Below are 17,820 nucleotides of genomic sequence, written 5' to 3'. Positions count from 1 at the left end.
TTGCTTCCCCTCTATCAAAACTGGCAGCAAGATCCTTCAATCCACCATAAAAGGATGGCCCATCTACCTCCAGTCTTTTCCATTGGGATCCTTCCTGAGGACATTTTTTCAGGCTCATCTGCTCCCGAGATGCTCTTTAAATCATCTGGCAATAAATATTCCTCCTGAGCTGACTCCCTCTTCTTTAATGGACACATACCTCTAGTTACAGGGCTTTGGCAGGTGAGTGTGTTTTAAGCTGATCATTACACTGGTCCATGATACAAGCTTGCGTTATACAGTGGAAGTGAATTTCAGATGTTTTACTGGCCCTTACAGAAACTATCTGAAGTATTTTCCTTTTCCTTCATTTTGCTATTGCTCTGCATTACTCGACAGCATCCCCAAACATCTAGAGATGTAAATATAAATGCTGGCAGGAAATACTTAATTCATAAATTTAATTAGAGGGCATTGAAAGCCTCTATAATTACTTACTGCAGCAATGGTAGCAGGAGGGTAAGCTGTTGCTGGTAGCTCAAAGGCTTTTGTTCATTTTAAGCAGTAGCAAGAAATTTTTCCGCATAGGAGAACAAAAAGAGCAAGTCAAGTGTATTCTGTATTAAACTAATAACCCATGTAGAGTGTTGGGGTTTTTTTTCCTAAATAGGCTGGAGGTCTTTTAAAAGCACTACATCTTACCCTTGGTGTGAGCACTCAACTGCACAAAGACAGATCTATGCTGTGCACCCACCACATCGATCTTCTGCTCACAGCTTTCCACCAGGCTGCACTGCTGAAAGCTCAGCTGCGGGACGCCTGGGAGCTCCCCTGTGCTGGCACACCGGGACAGGGACCGCACCAAAGGACCCAGGTGACAGGGCGTGATTTTGCTCTGAGGGTGGATATGTGGCTCATGCTTTAGAGGAACACCACTTAGAGCATCGCTTCTTTTCTTTTTGAGAGATTAAGCTTGTCAATCATTAAAGCATAAGCCAAAAACCCCACCATCAAGTAAACAGGGCATGAAAAATTAAAATTTTTAACAAAAACTGTATTACAACTTATGTAACATTGATGAAGCTTATGCCACATTACATGTGCTAAGATATATACTTCTATTTAGATCTTATTCATCACTATCATCTTGCTAAGCAAGATGTAAGCAGTGAGTGACAAAACGGCACAATGCCTCAGTTTGAAAATCAGACAAGCAAAGAACATCTCCACGTCACTCTCCAAAGTGGCCTTTCTTAAGCCCTAACAAACATTATGCAGCAGGGGAGCAGCACATCTTAAATTTAATAGGACTTCACTCCTCCGAATGAGAGGCATGCTTTTCAAGATGGTAGGACAAGAGAAGGGATGACATGGGATATTTCTCTTCCAGATGGGTTAAAAAAAGCATTTGCTTTCCCACTGCCAAAATGCAAGAGGAGGAAAGAGACACAGTGGAAATGGAGCAGATGAACAGTTGTTCAGTTGTTTTAGACTGGATAATAGGAAGTATTTATTTCCAGAAGGGGTTGTTGGGTGTTAGAATGGGCGCCCAGGGCAGTGGTGGAGTCCCCATCCCTGGAGGGGTTTAAGAGTCGGGTTGACAGCAGCAGCAGATCAAAGAAAAGTATGAGTTCATGTTAGCAAACATAACTGACCAAAGGTTTTCACTGGATGAATCTCTCTGGGGTTTTTGGTCTCGCCATGAGTGAAGAAAAAGCATTTAGGCTCAAATTACAGGAGCACTGTTCCCATTAATAAGGCAGTAACATTTACCTCCCTCTCCATCAAGTCTATAAATTATCACTAGGAAGAAGGAGGGCGAGGAAGAGGAAAATAAAGCGGGTATTGTCTTCTCACCATAGCATTCAATCACATGCACAGCAAGATGCTTCAGAAACTCAACGCAATTACAATATAAAGGCACATCACGAAATCCTTTGGCAAGACCAGTCCTGATCACCTCACAACAGCCAGTTAGTTGTTTGATGGTAGTTTTATGTAAATAAAATTGGTTCTGTGAAAAGAGCAGCTCATACATCTGCTTTCTAATGCTGTAGCATTTATATCTCAAACATACATGCTCAAAATTCACACCGATAACTTAAAACACAAAGGCTGTTCTGTAATATGTAATGAAAACACAACTGACCGCACAGCTGGTTCTATTCTTTTAAATGAATCTTTCTAAATTATTACTTGCATGCAATCCTGGGTACTCATCTTTGCTTGAAACTAAAATTCTCTTTTCTACTCTTCAGCCAGGATCTAGCCTGTAGATTGTGAGTACTTTTCAGTACGACAGCTGGCTCGTGTCTGACTGCTCACAAACTCCTTCCACCTTAAAAATGAAGAGGAAATTTCCAGTGAAGAGGCCTATTACTCTCTGAGCGCACGTCTGTACCACAAGTCCTGTTACCTCTAAGCGACAGTCATAAGGATGCTTAGGGGAATGATGGACCTCTTACCCTTCTGCCTGAGCTCATCAGCTGTCAGCACACAAAGGCAAAGCCCCAGAAAGTCATCTCCAGGTACAGGATGTTTTGATAACCAAGAGGAATATGTAGTTGAGAACAGGCAAGGAGAAAGAGATGCAAAATGGTTTTATCCCTCAGGTGCTACTATGCAAGTGAAACTCAAATGAGTAAGGTCAGCTCTTGCAGCACCTCAGTTGGTGCTTGACTGAGTAAAGACAGTGTTGTTTTTTAAACTGAAACCCAAAGCAAGCAATAAAATGAGAACAAGATGCTACCAGACAGATCAATCTACTGCCAGCTTCTTTCATTACCAAGGGAGAGCCAAGGCCAACTCATTTTAAACTCTCCACGAATTATCCTCTCATCTGGACATTACCGCTGCCATAATAGCCACAGACAGATTTAGCCAGTCCCAAGGTGTCTTTAAGCAGACAGCCAAGCAAACAAGAACCTGTATTTCTTCATTTTCAACAGAGCAAACTGCTTCTAAGGTGTTATTAGACTGTGGAAAAAATAGGTCCCAAGATAAGATAACAATAAAGTCCACTGCAGTACCCTACTTCTGTCGCCTCACTTTTCAGACTATCCAAACCACAGCACGTAGACATCCAATTGCAGCACCGACATCTAACTTCTATAAAAAGCAACTTCACTCTCCTGCAGGTCAGAGTGAAAGGTGCTTAGCGCGTAAGGCAAAGGCTATCTGTTCTCCACCCTTCATCATGCTGAACGGCAAGGTCCCAAGAGCAAGGATGACAAAGCACAGTTGAGTACAGCATCTCAAACACTGACCATGGGTTTTCAACACCCAGTAACTGTCTCTGTCACATCCAAGCATGTTGCAATTTAAGCCCTCAGTGCTGAGGGGCAGAGGAACCAAAAGTTGAGTTCAACAAAGGAATTGCCTTTGGATCTTTTATCCAGTGTGATAGGAACTGACTGCAGAGTGCTCAGGAATAGAGGAACAATTAGCAAAAATAGCGTGGAATTCAGCATTTCTTCCCTACAAACAAATCTTGTTTATGTAAAGCCTAAGGGATGAGTGTGATAGCTTGACAAGCTAAAATGATGAAAGTGAGAGGATGCATAATAGACTGTCATAAACCAGAGGGAGAAGCATTTGATATTTTGCGAAGAATATATGTACATTTTTGTTTGGGGCTTTTTTTTTTTTTTTAATCATGAAGAGCAGACATTGGGTTTGTGGCAGGGGGAGAAGAAAACAGGTGTTCACAACATGCTTCATAGTTTTATGCATCAACATTAACTGCCAAAATTGTCTGTTTTCAAGCAGAATCTCACTCTACTGCCTGGGTAACCAGAACACTTGTACACCGCTGATGACAGGGACCCCAGGTATTTGATCACCTTCTGTCTTTACCTTTCCCTACTAACACAAGACAAGACAGGGAATTGCATGTGTTCAGCCCACACTGTATTTATATAAAGCTTTAAATGCATTTTTTTCCAGTGTCAAGGCTTTCTGGAAACACCTGATACTACGTGTCAGGTTCATCACTCAGCTATGAAGGCATCAGATGATGACTTCCCTTTGGAAAAACAGAAGTTTTATTTTCAGATGATACAGATGAAATGAGAATATCACTAAAAGCTGGGGTACCAATATGTGCCCATGGTGATATGATGGAAAATTAACTAACCTGTAGTTATCTGCATCAAGAAGTTGATATGAGCAGCTAGTCCTAGGGCCAGAGCTGCCTTTACTGTACTCCTCCATACCAGTGGGATTTACAGTGTGGTTAATTGGGTCTCTGATTTCCATAACAACAGGTAGGATGCTACACAGCTCCACTTACACAGGTAGACAAAATTAGATCAGAGCATGCTCAACGTTTTACCAACACATATTGTGACAGCACAAACATCCAGAACAGTCACTGTAGGAAATACCTAGGGTTCAAAAGGGGAACAGAGTAAGGCTGTTTGATAGGGGGGGAAATACATGCACGGGATGCAGATAAAAGCACAGGTGTCTCTTTCCTTTAGGAATCTGGAGATGAGTCTGGAAAGAAAAGGTCAAGTGAGTTTCCCCTGAAATGGCATAACTCACTAAATGGTGTGGGGCTCTCATACAGTCATAAAGCAGCAGCAAGGAAACGTGATTACAACTTATAATTTCCTGACCTACCAGTATATATGAAGAGGTAATATTTTGTCTGCAAACATTATAAGACCCCTTTAAATAAATAATCTTTACATCATTGTGGAAAAAGCACTGCAATACTACTAAACAACAAAAAGCTCTGAAGAGAATGTTTCAAATACTTCATTTAACTTACATCCACATGTAGGTAATAACTAGAGGACTCTACATTAAAAAAAGCCATTGAATAATATACACTTAATCTAATGTGCTCACCTTCCCATCATAGCGTTTCACTATAAACTGGTCCAGGCCTAGATCTGAAAGAGAAAAAAGATACTTTAAAAAAAAAAGTTCTTAAGAGTATAAAAGTATTTCTGGGGTTTTCTGTTTGAGCGAGGATTAGAAAGTAAAATGCACTGTCTGAATAATATCAGTAGAAAGTATAAGGACAGAATGAAATTTTTTGGGGCTTCATGAATTTTCTAACTTGTATTTTGATCATGAAAGACAACAAACTCATGGCATTGGAGAAGAAAACCTCCTTCTAACTGGGACAGTAAGAGCACAGCTCCCAGCACCTCTCAAAAGCCTGAAATACCCACCCCAAAGCAGAAGACCTCTGCGCTATTACCAGGCAAACATTTCGCCTGTGATGCCCCATGTAAATGCATGCTCATAAAACTCTTTATTGTTTTTAATAACACCTTTTAAATGGCTCACAAATGGGAACACAGAGAATTGTTCCCATAATTATTTGGGATATTCACAAATAAATCCAAAATGTGATCATATTTTAGGATAGAATTGCTCAAAAATAGATTTTAAAGGAGATAAGTTGTAGCTGCATTCATAAGAAGGCAACAGCTTTAGCTAGAAAGGCATTTTGGAGAAAGGCAGGGAGAGTGGTTATTTATACTAGTAAATTGAATCTCTCATACCATCACAAAATGTTTTTTCTATATTGAAGAGGGGAAAACAAAATATCCCAGCATTTGCAGAGTTAAGGCACAGAGCTCTCAATCTAATCTGCAATGCCCAGCAGGCTATATGTACACTGATGGATGCACATATAAGCAAGATGACAAAAATATTCAGGAAGATTAATTATCTGAGCTTTGCAGTCCAAAGTCAGGAAGATGCACCCTGAGAGGAGATTAAGCAGAACTCAAACTAAGCGCTTCCCAGAATTTGGGAGAGCACAGACCCATTTTCAGATCTCTGAAGAATAAAACCCCTCTGCAGATCTACGTCCCTTGCATTTACTGCCCCTGTTTATGATAACTATCACATCCTCATTCCAATTTAAATTAGAAAAAAGATGGAAAAAACCCACAAAATAAAACCTCTCCCAAGCCTGCTGCATCACCCGCTTGTGAAGGAGGATAATAAAACCCTTCTCGTCTGCTGGAAAGGTTCATAATGGTTATGGTGCAGAAAATGGAGTTATTAATTGCTCCAGGGTGACCTCCTCAACCTTTCTGAACCCAAGCACCCAAAACTCCTCTGTTACCAATTTCAAAGGTCAAGGCAATTGTCAGAGGGCTTTCTGGATCCGTGCATATTCAAGCCAGAAAGCACTTTCTCAATATTTTGTACACCTGACAACAGAGTGCAAATTGCCTACTCACACACATTTTCAGACTTTAATCTTCTTCTGAATTTTGTCCTCCTCACAGTTGTGGGTATAAACGCATTACAGTAAGTCTTGTCACATTTAGAGGCAGGATTCATTTGATACATGTGCTTATTTTACCAGAAACACGTTATCTGGTCTGAGATTGCCCCTGACCATCCATCTGGATGCTGACCACTAAGCTGAGCTTAGCTTATGTCCACATGTCATAATAAAGTCATTTCTCAATCACACCTCCTGTTCCCATGCCAGGAAATAGTGCTGTAAGACATATCCCTGACATCACAACATTACACACGTACTCACAGAAAGCTAAAAAAGGACATGGGTTAAAAATAGCAAGTGAAAGTATGTCTTAATGGCACACACCCTGCCCCCCGCAACTGGACACTACTACTGGGAAAGCAAACAGGTTTCAAAGGAGACCCAAAATGAATGGATGCTCGTGTAGACAAGCAGCAAGAAGAGATGAACTAACAACTGTTTTCTTTTATATATATATAAAAAATAAAGATAATATTTTTAAAGATAGGTAATACTTATATAATATATAATAAATAATAACATATATACAAGTTTGTAGGTACATGTAGAGAAGTTATTAAAAACAGCCAAATTTCACCTAAAAAGGTGAAGTACCTGTACTAAAGGAAGAGTTATTATAAACTTGTATTCTCCACAGAAGTGACATGAGGTGGGCAAAAAGGGAGGTGATGAGGGTATGACTGGAGGGAACTAAAAAGCACCACAATAATTAACAGCTATAAATTACAGTAATGATGGAGTCAGCGAAAGAAAAACACACTGATGAAATGAGGACTTTTGAACACAGGGTAGTTTGCCTCTAGACCAGGGTTTGAACCAGCCTCATTCACCTAAGCACAGAGACATTTGTTTCCATGTGTTTGCTCAACTGCTATGGCATGTAGCGAAAAGACAGGGAAAACCAAGCATCTGGATAACCTGAGACTATTCCTACAAGGCACTGAGTGATGGACCTTGACTTTCACACAGCTTTTCTGTAAGTGCATCCAAATCCCTCATGCCAGGTGTAGAAGTTGCCAGGTCTGTCCTCAAGCTTAAGAGCTCCAAGTGTTCCATTATCTGCCGAAGAAACTGCTTACACCACCACAGCGGTTTGTAGCTATCATTACCTGTATCATGTCAGCCTCCTTTGACACAATCACATATGATGAGAAGCAAATATATAACCTCGGTTTATACATGTCTCGGAGAGCAGGGACAGAGGTTTATACGAAAATGCAGCACAAAAATTTGTCACGTCTGCTGCTGTCTTTTCCATGTCACTGCCTCAGCACGCTCTGGAAGACAGCATTACCTATTGCAAGCACAAGCATATTGGTTCACATGAGTGTTTTATGCTCACCCTTTCTCCCAGCCATGCGCAATATCCCCTCTGCTCTGCTGCATTAACTAAGTTGCACACTTAAGTCCCTCTATAAAAGTGCCCTCACCATAGCTCCCAGCAGAACAAGTGTATTCAAAAGCTGAAAAGAGGTGTTTATATGTTCAAGGCATACAGTTTTACTCAATACATTTTCCTTTTTCCAATACAGTTTATTTTCTTTTTTATCAACTTAGCTACGTGTTTTTCCACAAGTCTTTAATCTTAAAACTTGACAAAAGAAAACCAGGAAAAAAGAGGGACTGTTGCCTGATGCCTGTGTTCCTCTTTCTTTACATTACACAAAAAAAACCTCAAAAGGTTTTTCCTCCAAGACATTACAATAGGAATTCAGCATTCGTGTAGGCTGGAGAGCTAACGGAAACACCGCACAACGAGAACAATCACATCTGAACAAGGAAAGGAAAGAATGTTAGTTGTTACATCTCTGTTATTCAGAAGGTGGTGTGCTAAGTTAAAGCTACCACATGATTGTCTGTAAGTGATACACTCATAAAACAAATATCCCCTGGCTGGGCTATTGCTGACGAGCTGCAGGAACACAAGCTAATAGGCATGTTTAAGAGTAAAAAAGAGCTTTTCCACCTTTCACTGAAAAGCAGGGACTGAAATACCATTCTCCCAGAAATGGATTAAAGGATTTCCTTCAAGAGAGACAGCAATGAAATCCAGAAATCATTTCAGGAGGATACCCGGCTGCTTCATGAAGCCTCCCTGGGACTGAAGGCAGCACAAGGTGTACCATGGCTACTCCAGATTGCATAGTGACCACCCAGAGCAGCTGGGCTTTGGTGCTTGTTTCTACTCAAATCAACCCAGAGCTTTCACCATGACCTGCCCCAGAATACACTTTTTATTTACATGAAACACTGTACAACACCCCACCTTTCACTATACACCCAGATTACTGACGCCCCTTTTGCTCCCCCAACCAAAGGTTCTGCACCAGCCGCTCACTTTCAGCATTGCCAGTGGTGACCTGCAACAATTTCCAAATTTTCTCACCATTACCAGCTTGCTTGCAATCTTTAAGTACCACTAATACTCCTTCAAACTCTGATACCACCTAAAATAGTATCATAATATAAAGTACACCACATAAAGTACTATCAGCAGAACCAAAAGAAACAGCAGCGCTGCCGTGGAGTACCTAAGCAAGTAACATCACTAGAAATGTTATTTCATATTGGACTGATACCACTTAGCCACCAATTCTAAGAATATCAGCCTTCGCTCTTACTCATGCGATGGTATTTTCACAGCACTCTAAAAATAAAAATGTTTCAAAATAAATCAAAATAACTTACGCTCACTGCCTGCCACAATGGGGAAGAGTGTGTTCAACAGGAGAACCCTATTCTCTGCGTTTACTGCTTTCTTTTTGGGCTAGGGAGGATGTTTTAATGGAGAAGGAATTATTTATGTAAAGGAAAAAAAACACAGAATAACCTGCTGTTACTCTTGTTCAGCTCTAATCAAATCTAAAGTCAAATGCTTATTATATTTCTATTGATTAATGAAAGCATACATTCCACAGATTCACTCAAAGCTAGCTAATTACCACAACTTGATAAATATCTAAACAATTACTAAGGTCTTCATGTTATCCTGTTAAAAAAAAAAAGGTCATGCGCAGCAGATTATAGATTGCAGTTTTAAAAAAATATTTAACAAACCAGCTTCCAAAAGAAAGATTATATTATGCCAAGAACACAGTTGAGATCAATTAGAAGCCATCATGATTTCCTCTGGGATGCCAGCAGTTTTCCACTGATGGAAAAACCTTTTCAACTCCTTCCAGTCTGTATATCCTTGTCAGATATTTCACATTATTTGGATAACATTTAATCATCATATGCTTCCCCTTTCCCATTGCTTGCTATATAACATGGACTCTTTTTCTTGCAACTAAATGAGCAAAATGGCTAATTACCAGGACTGAAGAAGAGCCTGATAACCATGCATGCAACATGCTACATTATGGGAAGACAAAATGCTGGACCAAGTTTTCCCCTCCAGAGCTGCAGATTCTGTTTTTTATATGAGTATCTCTCCCTGGATTTAAAATGTAATCTGCAAGCAAACAATGAGCTGCCTGAGATTTCTCAGGGGGCAACACTCTCAGGGTTGTGTTAAAGTCTAAAACTGTTTTGTTCAAGGAACGACTTGGCTCTCATCTATCTCCCCTTTCTCCAACAGGCAAGTCAGTCTTGCTACGAGATGTACATACATAACACAACTGATCAGCCAAAGCAACCTGTCATCTATACTGGAAGCCCTAATTATTTGTTTCTTCTGATGACTATCACAGAAGCGTGCACGTAAATGCACCTCTCACTCCTCTGTGCCTAGGTTTCTGGGGGCTCCTATCTGGCATTACAGGCTCAAAGATGATTCCTGCCTAAGAATAATGTATTTTCACAGAAAACCGTATTCACCCTCCTGGTTCAGGAGATAACCACTGAGTTACCTCTCCCTCTCACATCCACTCCCTGAAAACCTCCCCAGCACATGCATTTGGAGAAGAACACAGAAGTAAGTCTCCATCAACAAACCAAAAGGCAAGTTCATGATCTCTAGTTTCCTTTTGGGTCTTAAATATTCCACTTGGCGTAACTTTAGGGATCTGAACAAGCCTAAGGAGTCCTCCCCGACCCCACCAGACGAGGTGAGCACTTGTCACAGCTCATGACTGCTGGTTGTACAGAAGATCACATTCCTATTTTACAAACTTAACTCAAAAAAACAAATAATCACTCAAGCCCTGCAACAATCCAGAAGCCAGCCTGTGTTCAGCGGCTCACAAAGTCCACTCATGAAAAACAAACCATTTAAAAACCAAGAACCAAGCTACAGGGTCTGATCAAGTCACCAGATATCAGCTCTGTCCTTCACAGCTCCTTTCCTCTGACACCATCCTGCGCACAGAGGCTGCTGGGGCACAGCTGCTGCTTCTGGCTGAGCTCTGACAGCATGTTCGTTGTTTCGTGCAGACTGAAAAAAAACCCAAACAAACCAAACCTTCCAAGAGTTCAGATATTTGAGGTGCTGCAGAGCATGGTGGATCTCGAAAGGCATCTTTCATGTGGGTGGAGTCTGGGTTAACCAGAGAGGTTAATACTGCTATGTGCAATGGAAGAGCAAGACTGGTTTGGGTATAACCTGTCTTTGTTACAGTGTGCTGTGGTAAGACATGAAGCCCTTTTTACTTCTTTTAATCCTTAGTGCAAAGAAAAAAAAAACCCAAACTGGTACTGGTTGAGTATGTCACAGCTCCTTCTTAGTCCAGGGTGCCCCAAAACACTCACTTTCCCTAGAAAAATGATCAATGGAGAATGAAAACAAAGAAAGTTATGGAAATTGAGGGAAATCAGAGACTAAGGAAAGAGAGGAGATCTAGGCAGGCCACCACCAAGCAGGTCCAATAGCTACGCAGGACTACAGAGACTATGGCAGCAACGACCTGCAAGTATCAGGCATGGTTAATGGCTCCTGTCAAGTGTCATGGCTTTATACGCCTGTTTCTGCAAAATCCCATGCTGTATCCAAAAAGGTGCAACATCTGAAATGGAGTTCTTGCAAACCCTTCCCACTGGAGACTGAGATGGAGTATTTTCAGCTGGTTTTGTGCTGGCGTATGAACCAAGCGCCAGGTATGAAGCAACCATCCCTGCTCATCCAGCCTTGGAGCCAAGCAACCTCCCAGCTACCAGAGAAGGTGGGAGGAAAAAAAAACAACAGAGGACTGCAGGGAGCAGATATCACTGCCCACACTCCTGTTGGCACTTGGACTTTCCAGATAAAATATAAAGATTTTTTTTTTTTTTTCAACGCAGCTTTCAAGTTTAATGCCATTCTTTAGCTTATTCTGACAGACACTTCCAGGCTCAGCAAGAGTGTGTCACACCTTTAAGCACATCTTGTCTACTCAGGAAAGCTACAGCATGAAGTTTTACTGAACTATTAGGAGAAAGCAATCTACAGCAGCTAATGAATTGGCACTCGTTTTCCCCAAGCCAGCAAAACACAGTCTAGAATTAAGTTGACACTTTATTGACAATAAATCAAGCTTTCCCCTACGTAGTCCATAAAAATGAATCAGGCATAAGATAGCTTGCAGTAGATTAGCAGTTTAAAAATAAATACAACAGGGACTCAGATAGCTCATTACTCCCTATCACTTAGATTCCACACCATTTTCTCACCATAAAATAGCAGACACATGAACAGGAAGTTACTCACTGAAATTATGACCGGCAGCTTGAGCATACAGAGCGTGCCCTGCCCTCATCATGTCTTGGACTACTTATACAGGACCATAATTAATTCACAGGTCCAGAAGGCAGTTGCTTCACAGCACAAACCTATCACCAAATACCACTCACGGAAAACCTTGGTGTCAGTAGGACTGCAGAAAGTAATCCGTAATTCAGTTCAAGCATTCTCCTACCTAGTTAGTACAATTAGAGGAGGCTACATCACTACCTGAAGGAGATTTCCAAGGAGTGCTCCGGGCTACAGCACTACCCAAAGGAGCGCTCTGGGGTGAAGGGAGGATGCCCCAGCCCCAGCGGAGGGCACACCCGAGTCGTGACTAAGAGAGAAAGCATCCCTGGCATTTCCCTACTAATCTACAATCTAGATTATCCCATGAGTCAAAAGTACTGAACGGATGTAAATTACAGAAATAAACCGGCCAGCAGGTAGCAGTCTTTGTCTTACTGTAACTTCGTGTTTTAAAATCAGACCAATTGTATTTTTTATTTTTTACTACTAGGTTTTAAAACTTTTGGGAACAAGGTTATGGCTGGTTTGACTTTACTATAACATTACGTGTTTCACCCTTCTACTGTTCATTATATATTAAAAAACCATTTACCACGATTGCCATGATGTGCAGTGCTCATAAGGAACGCCCACCCTAGCAGCAGCTTCATCTAGAATCAAGTCCAGGACTGTAACAGTCCTCAAGACAGATTTTCAAACCAGCCAGATAGAAGATGCCCATGCTCCTGCTTTGCCTGCTCATGGGCAGCCAAAGCTCAATTTCCACCTCATTCCACTTTCCAAGAGCTACTGTAAGTATCACTACAGCAATTTTCTTCCCTTACAGGCTGCTTTGTGTCACTGACTGGCAGTATTTGCAGGCACTAAAAGGCCTGACAGGCTTCACAGGGTCATTTAAGGAGCTCACCTAGCCAGGGTAGTAATACTTACAAAGGAAAGTTAGTGGCTAAGACAGACAAATTATTTCCCATTAGTCACCTTTGCTTGTCTCCGAAGTAGGTGTTTTCTCAGCACTCTACCACCTATTTTCTGTGCACACCTTAAAATGCACCAAGCACATATATTACACAGAAGAAATAAAAGAGAATGAGATGTGTTGAAATTAAACATAGGATGTTTTCTATTTTTAAGCTGGCTGACAAATAAAAAAACCTCACATGGGAAGTCTCACACTCAACCAGGTGCTACTGCTTTTCAAAGTACCAATTCAAGCTTTAAACAGATAAGATGGTAACACACAATTTCAGCATCTATGAACATTATCTTCTGTTTATTGCTCAAAATACTTCTTCACTGAAGATGAAGCCATCTAATTCATATGAAGACTACAGACATTTTCAGGACTTGATGAAAACCTAAATATCAGTTCACCAATATGCTTAACACTAATGCCAGGATTATTTCTTCTTCCCTCCTGCACACACTTCATATCGTTGTTTTCTAAACACAAGTGTACATGGTATTTATTTAGCAGCTGTCATGCAAGATATCAAAACAGTTTCACAGTTTGTACATAAACCCCACTCTCAAGAAGTTAACATTTGGGGACTGAGGTTCTCCATTAATGCCTGCAGAAAGAAAAGGAGTTTTAATTTGACAAAAGCCTGTTTCATTTTTTGAGATACCCTGTGGGAGACCAAGAAACCCTATTTCCCACATCTCACCCAAAACACAAATCTCCTCCAAAACAGAAGACAGGCAAAATCATCCTGTCACCTCACAAAACCCAACCTCTGACCAAATGCTCAGGACACAGCAACCCAAATCAGAAAAAAAAGCATTTGCTCTCCCACCTATTGCCTGCCAAACCCCACAGGTACCACAGCTAATGTGCTTCCCTGCAATCCTCAGGGAATTTGAAGTCAGCAGAGATGAGCCCCACCCTGGCCAGCAGCATCACAGCTCAGACAGGCACATGTGGCTGCCTTGATATTTAAAGTTTTCCTTGCCAAAGCAACCTCCTTCTGAAGTCGTTTCAGTTGAAGGTAATCTTTCACTAGTTAAGTATGAAAGGAAGTCATCTCATCTGCTTTTCAAAGGCTGGTAGCAACACGATCTGCTGCAATAGCACTTGAGGCAACATGGAAGGGATTAGGCTAATTTTGGGGTTGGAGCATGGAAGTGGAATAGATCGCTTCAGGAGGCACTTCTTAGCCCTACCAATCCCAGGTTCAAAGCTCTCAAGCACGACCAACACTTCTGAACCTGAACGATCACCATTATTTGGCTGCACCGCGCTGCTGCCAGTTGGCCAGTTTCAAGCTGGCACGGACACACTGCAGGCTCTGCTGGAGAGACAAGCATGGCTCCTGCACGGCTGCAGTGGTAGCTTTCTGCCTTACTCCTGCATTTGTTATATCTCTGTTATCCTTCTGCACATCATCACATTGCCATAACACGTGGGTTGAGAGCATCACTTTTTTTGACCGTGGCAGCATGCTAATCAGACAGCAACCCCCCTTTTTGTGCTGCACCCCTCAAGATAAAAAGAACGGTACCTGACAACATAACTGTTTGATGGGAAGTTTAAAGATCACATAGGCAGAGACTGGAGAGTTTACTCTCTTCGCTGTATTAGTTCCTCCCAGTACTACACACACATCACTTACTTTCTGGTTGTTTTTCATTAGGTGTTATCGATCTCACAAAATCCTGCGGTGTCATAAAAACCTCCGATTCACCATGCTCATTTATGACTTTCAAAGTGGCGAAGTATCTGAAGATTTTGTCCGGTGTGGAGTAGGCTCTGATCCTGTTCTCGTATTCCATCACCTGGAAATGAAATTTAACCAGCATTAGATGTGCATGGTTCCTCTGCCAACACCTTCATTAGCAGCCACCCTTAGCTGTCTGAAACTTTTGCCACAGGACAACAAAGGTGCATGCAGCAACACAACACTTGAGAGAAATAATGCTGAGAGGGTCAAAACCCCTCCTATCCTCAGCCTTCGAACTACCAGGAAAATTGGAAATATCGGCTCCTGATGTCCCAGGATTAAGAGCAAACACTATTGATAAGTTTTGACTTCACGAAGGGAGAAGAAAAAAAGGTAACAAAATCCCTGAAGGCACTTTTAAACACGAACATAAAAAAAAAAAGCACTAGCATCACATTCATGAATCTAAAGCAGCTCGACATTTTAATGACAGTGTTGAAGGATCTGATCTGTGATTAATAAATGAAGCAAAAGAAAAAAGTCTTGGAGAGCTGGGAGAGACCTTTACTTTCAAGCTGAGTCTTGGAAAAAACTACTTGAAGCTGCAGCTGGTTGCTCAGTCACCCAACCTCATTTTTTCCTCTTTTCTATCACATTGGCAAAATTCCGCAGAAACATCTTTCACTCAGTCCTCTTCTCCCCACCAATCTGCCACTTGCTAACTCTGCCAGTAGTGATTATTTTGTACCTAGAACCATTTTCCCCAACACACAGCTGGAATTAATCAAAGAGAACAGAAAGCTTTTATAAACAAAATCACAACATAAGGCCACAAGAGAGGAAAAAGGCACAAAGACCTACACTTCATTATGTATTAGAGCAGAACACTTTCCTTCTTGGTTCAGCTTTTTATTCCTGTATTATATGGCATGTTTAACAGTCCATAATGTACTTGAAACCTTCAGTACTTCTGGCCAAGAGCCACAGGAATAAAAAAACAACCAACTATCTGCTGGAAGAGAAGAGTCAAGATCAAGGGTACTGCCAAGGCAGCTGTATATCATTTATGGCTTTGGTCCTGTTTCAGCCTTGTCCTTTAACTCAAACAACTTCTCCACCCTGATGTTTATCAGACAGAAAACACCCTCTCTAGTTCTTCATATTTCTAGGATAAAACAAGCCAACAGCTTTTAATCCCCCAAGCCAGGCTTCAGTAAAGCAACTAGGGGAAAGCAAAGCCTCTCTCCTCTGTATTTGTTCCAGCTAAGATCTCCAGCAAACAGCTGAGGATGACATTATCTACAATGACAATACCTAAAGCATTCTCCCCGCTCTTAGCATCACCATAGCTTTTTCATAATTCAGAAATGTCCTCGCATCAACCACTACAACCAGCTCCCTCTTTCCAGCAGCCACCTGCATCGAAGAAAAATTTTGTCCCCAGTCTCTTTTGCTACTAGCCTTTGCACCTATAATCAAACCTAACCCCATTTTTATTGCTTGAGACCACAAGGTCCCCCAAAGATAAGGGCACTGGGTTGAGAGCTGTTGTTTTATTGCAAAGAGACAAGTCGTCATTTACTGCGGTTGGGCCGATAAACAACAACACGCACTTCCCCAGCTCTTTCCTGCTGCCACGTGTCTTTGTCTTCAGCTCCCATCTGGCAGGCGGTAGCTTGTTATGCCAAAATCATCTTTTGACTTGTGATTGCAGGCTCGTATCTCACTCCTTCCTTCATGAGTTACACCCCACCCAACTTGATCAGGCAAAAACATAGTTAAGCATTTCTACCTTCAAGCAAGACAACTAAAACCAACTACAGTATGAAGTCCAGGACTGGAGCCAAGAGCAGACACCACTGACCATGACCAGCAGCTCCCTCCATCCATGACACTCTTTCAACATAGCCTGCTTTCTAAGTAAAACACTCATCTGCCTGAGACCTTACATTACTCCCAACTTTCCAAAACTCTGCAAAAGTTTCTCACAAGGCACTATCAAATGCTTTCCTTCAACCCAGCTAGGGAAGTTGAACCTCTCTTCCTCTGCAACTCCACTGCTGCACAGAGACACTAGTCCTGACATTTCTGTCAATAAAACCATGTTTAATTTTATCCCATTTGACTTCACATCTGCAGTGGATCTTGCCCCTACCTGTTTTAAGATCTTGCTAAGATGCTACTGACAAGCCTAATGCTTTTCTTCTCATTTCTGGAGTATGGGCACTGCCCTTGTTCCTCACCTGACATTTTCACCTCCTTACCAGTCCAGCAACTTCACTGCCAACTCTTTCTTGCCCCAAGCTTGGGGTAATCCTCAAGGCCCCTGCTTTATTGATAGTAAGCAACCTACGTTTTGCTTCAACTTTGGGCACAGCAATTCTCCCACGCCCCCTTCAGACCCAAATCCACGACAATCATCACTTGCAAATGAAGCAAAACATCCATTTACCACTTGGCCCTCTCCTGGATCATTTGCCATCCCATCCTTTATCCAGGTGTACTGCAAAATGAAAACCTTCCTCATATGACTGCCAGGCACTCATGAAGATGCAATTTTCAATACAAGGCTCTAGAGCAGGGTCAATCTGTCACTCAGAAGCCACACACAGCTCCCAAAGCAACGTTGCATGGCTCACAAAAGCTTACTAATAACACAGGCTAAAAAACCCCTAAGTCTCCTGTCTCAGCATGCAGCACAACAACCCCACACAGATCTGCAAACCCAGAGGTTTGCCCCCATGCAGTCTGTGGTTTCATGAGAAATATATACATGGTTTTGAGCTTCCCCTCCTCCAACAAAAGCAGCTAAACACCTTTACAAAAATAGGACCTAAGTGTGCAGTAGATGGAGAGCTGTATTCTGCAGACAGCAAAGCAGCATTTTTAATGACCATCATCTTCTGAGGCAAAGTTTGCCATGCCTGGCCAAAGAGAGCTGACCTGACCTACCATCTCCATGAAAGCTCAAAGCAGCCCCTCTAAGCCCACTGCAGTATAAGAAATCGGCGTTACCTGTTAAAGGATTTGAGTTTCAGATCCAGAAGGGAATGTGGTTATATACAGCTACTCAAAAGTTTCATGGGAAGCTACTGTCTTAATTTCCAGCCTTTTGAGTTCCAGCAATTAGCTGTGACATACACAAACCCACAATTTTCAGGACAAACACATTTCTGAAAAATTATAAGGAACAACAGTCTTGAATAACTCAATCTAGACCAAAAAAATAGAATCTAAAACGCTTGTTTAGTGTCTCA

General features: G+C 41.7%; 1 protein-coding gene across 3 annotated transcripts in view; it reads right to left on the bottom strand.

Moving 5' to 3' along the window:
* MICU1 (mitochondrial calcium uptake 1) overlaps positions 1–17,820 on the bottom strand; it is a 110,382-nt gene that overhangs the window by 61,245 nt on the left and 31,317 nt on the right. For all 3 annotated transcript variants that reach the window (XM_074874194.1, XM_074874196.1, XM_074874195.1), the window contains exons 5-6: positions 14,516–14,678; positions 4,834–4,877 (exon numbers count right to left, since the gene is read on the bottom strand). In XM_074874194.1, coding sequence (XP_074730295.1) covers positions 4,834–4,877; positions 14,516–14,678 — 207 coding nt within the window. The remainder of the gene's footprint in view (positions 1–4,833; positions 4,878–14,515; positions 14,679–17,820) is intronic.

Source organism: Strix uralensis, chromosome 7 (genome assembly GCF_047716275.1).
Source record: "Strix uralensis isolate ZFMK-TIS-50842 chromosome 7, bStrUra1, whole genome shotgun sequence".
Lineage (NCBI taxonomy): Eukaryota > Metazoa > Chordata > Aves > Strigiformes > Strigidae > Strix > Strix uralensis.
This window is presented reverse-complemented; position numbering and strand designations above follow the sequence as displayed.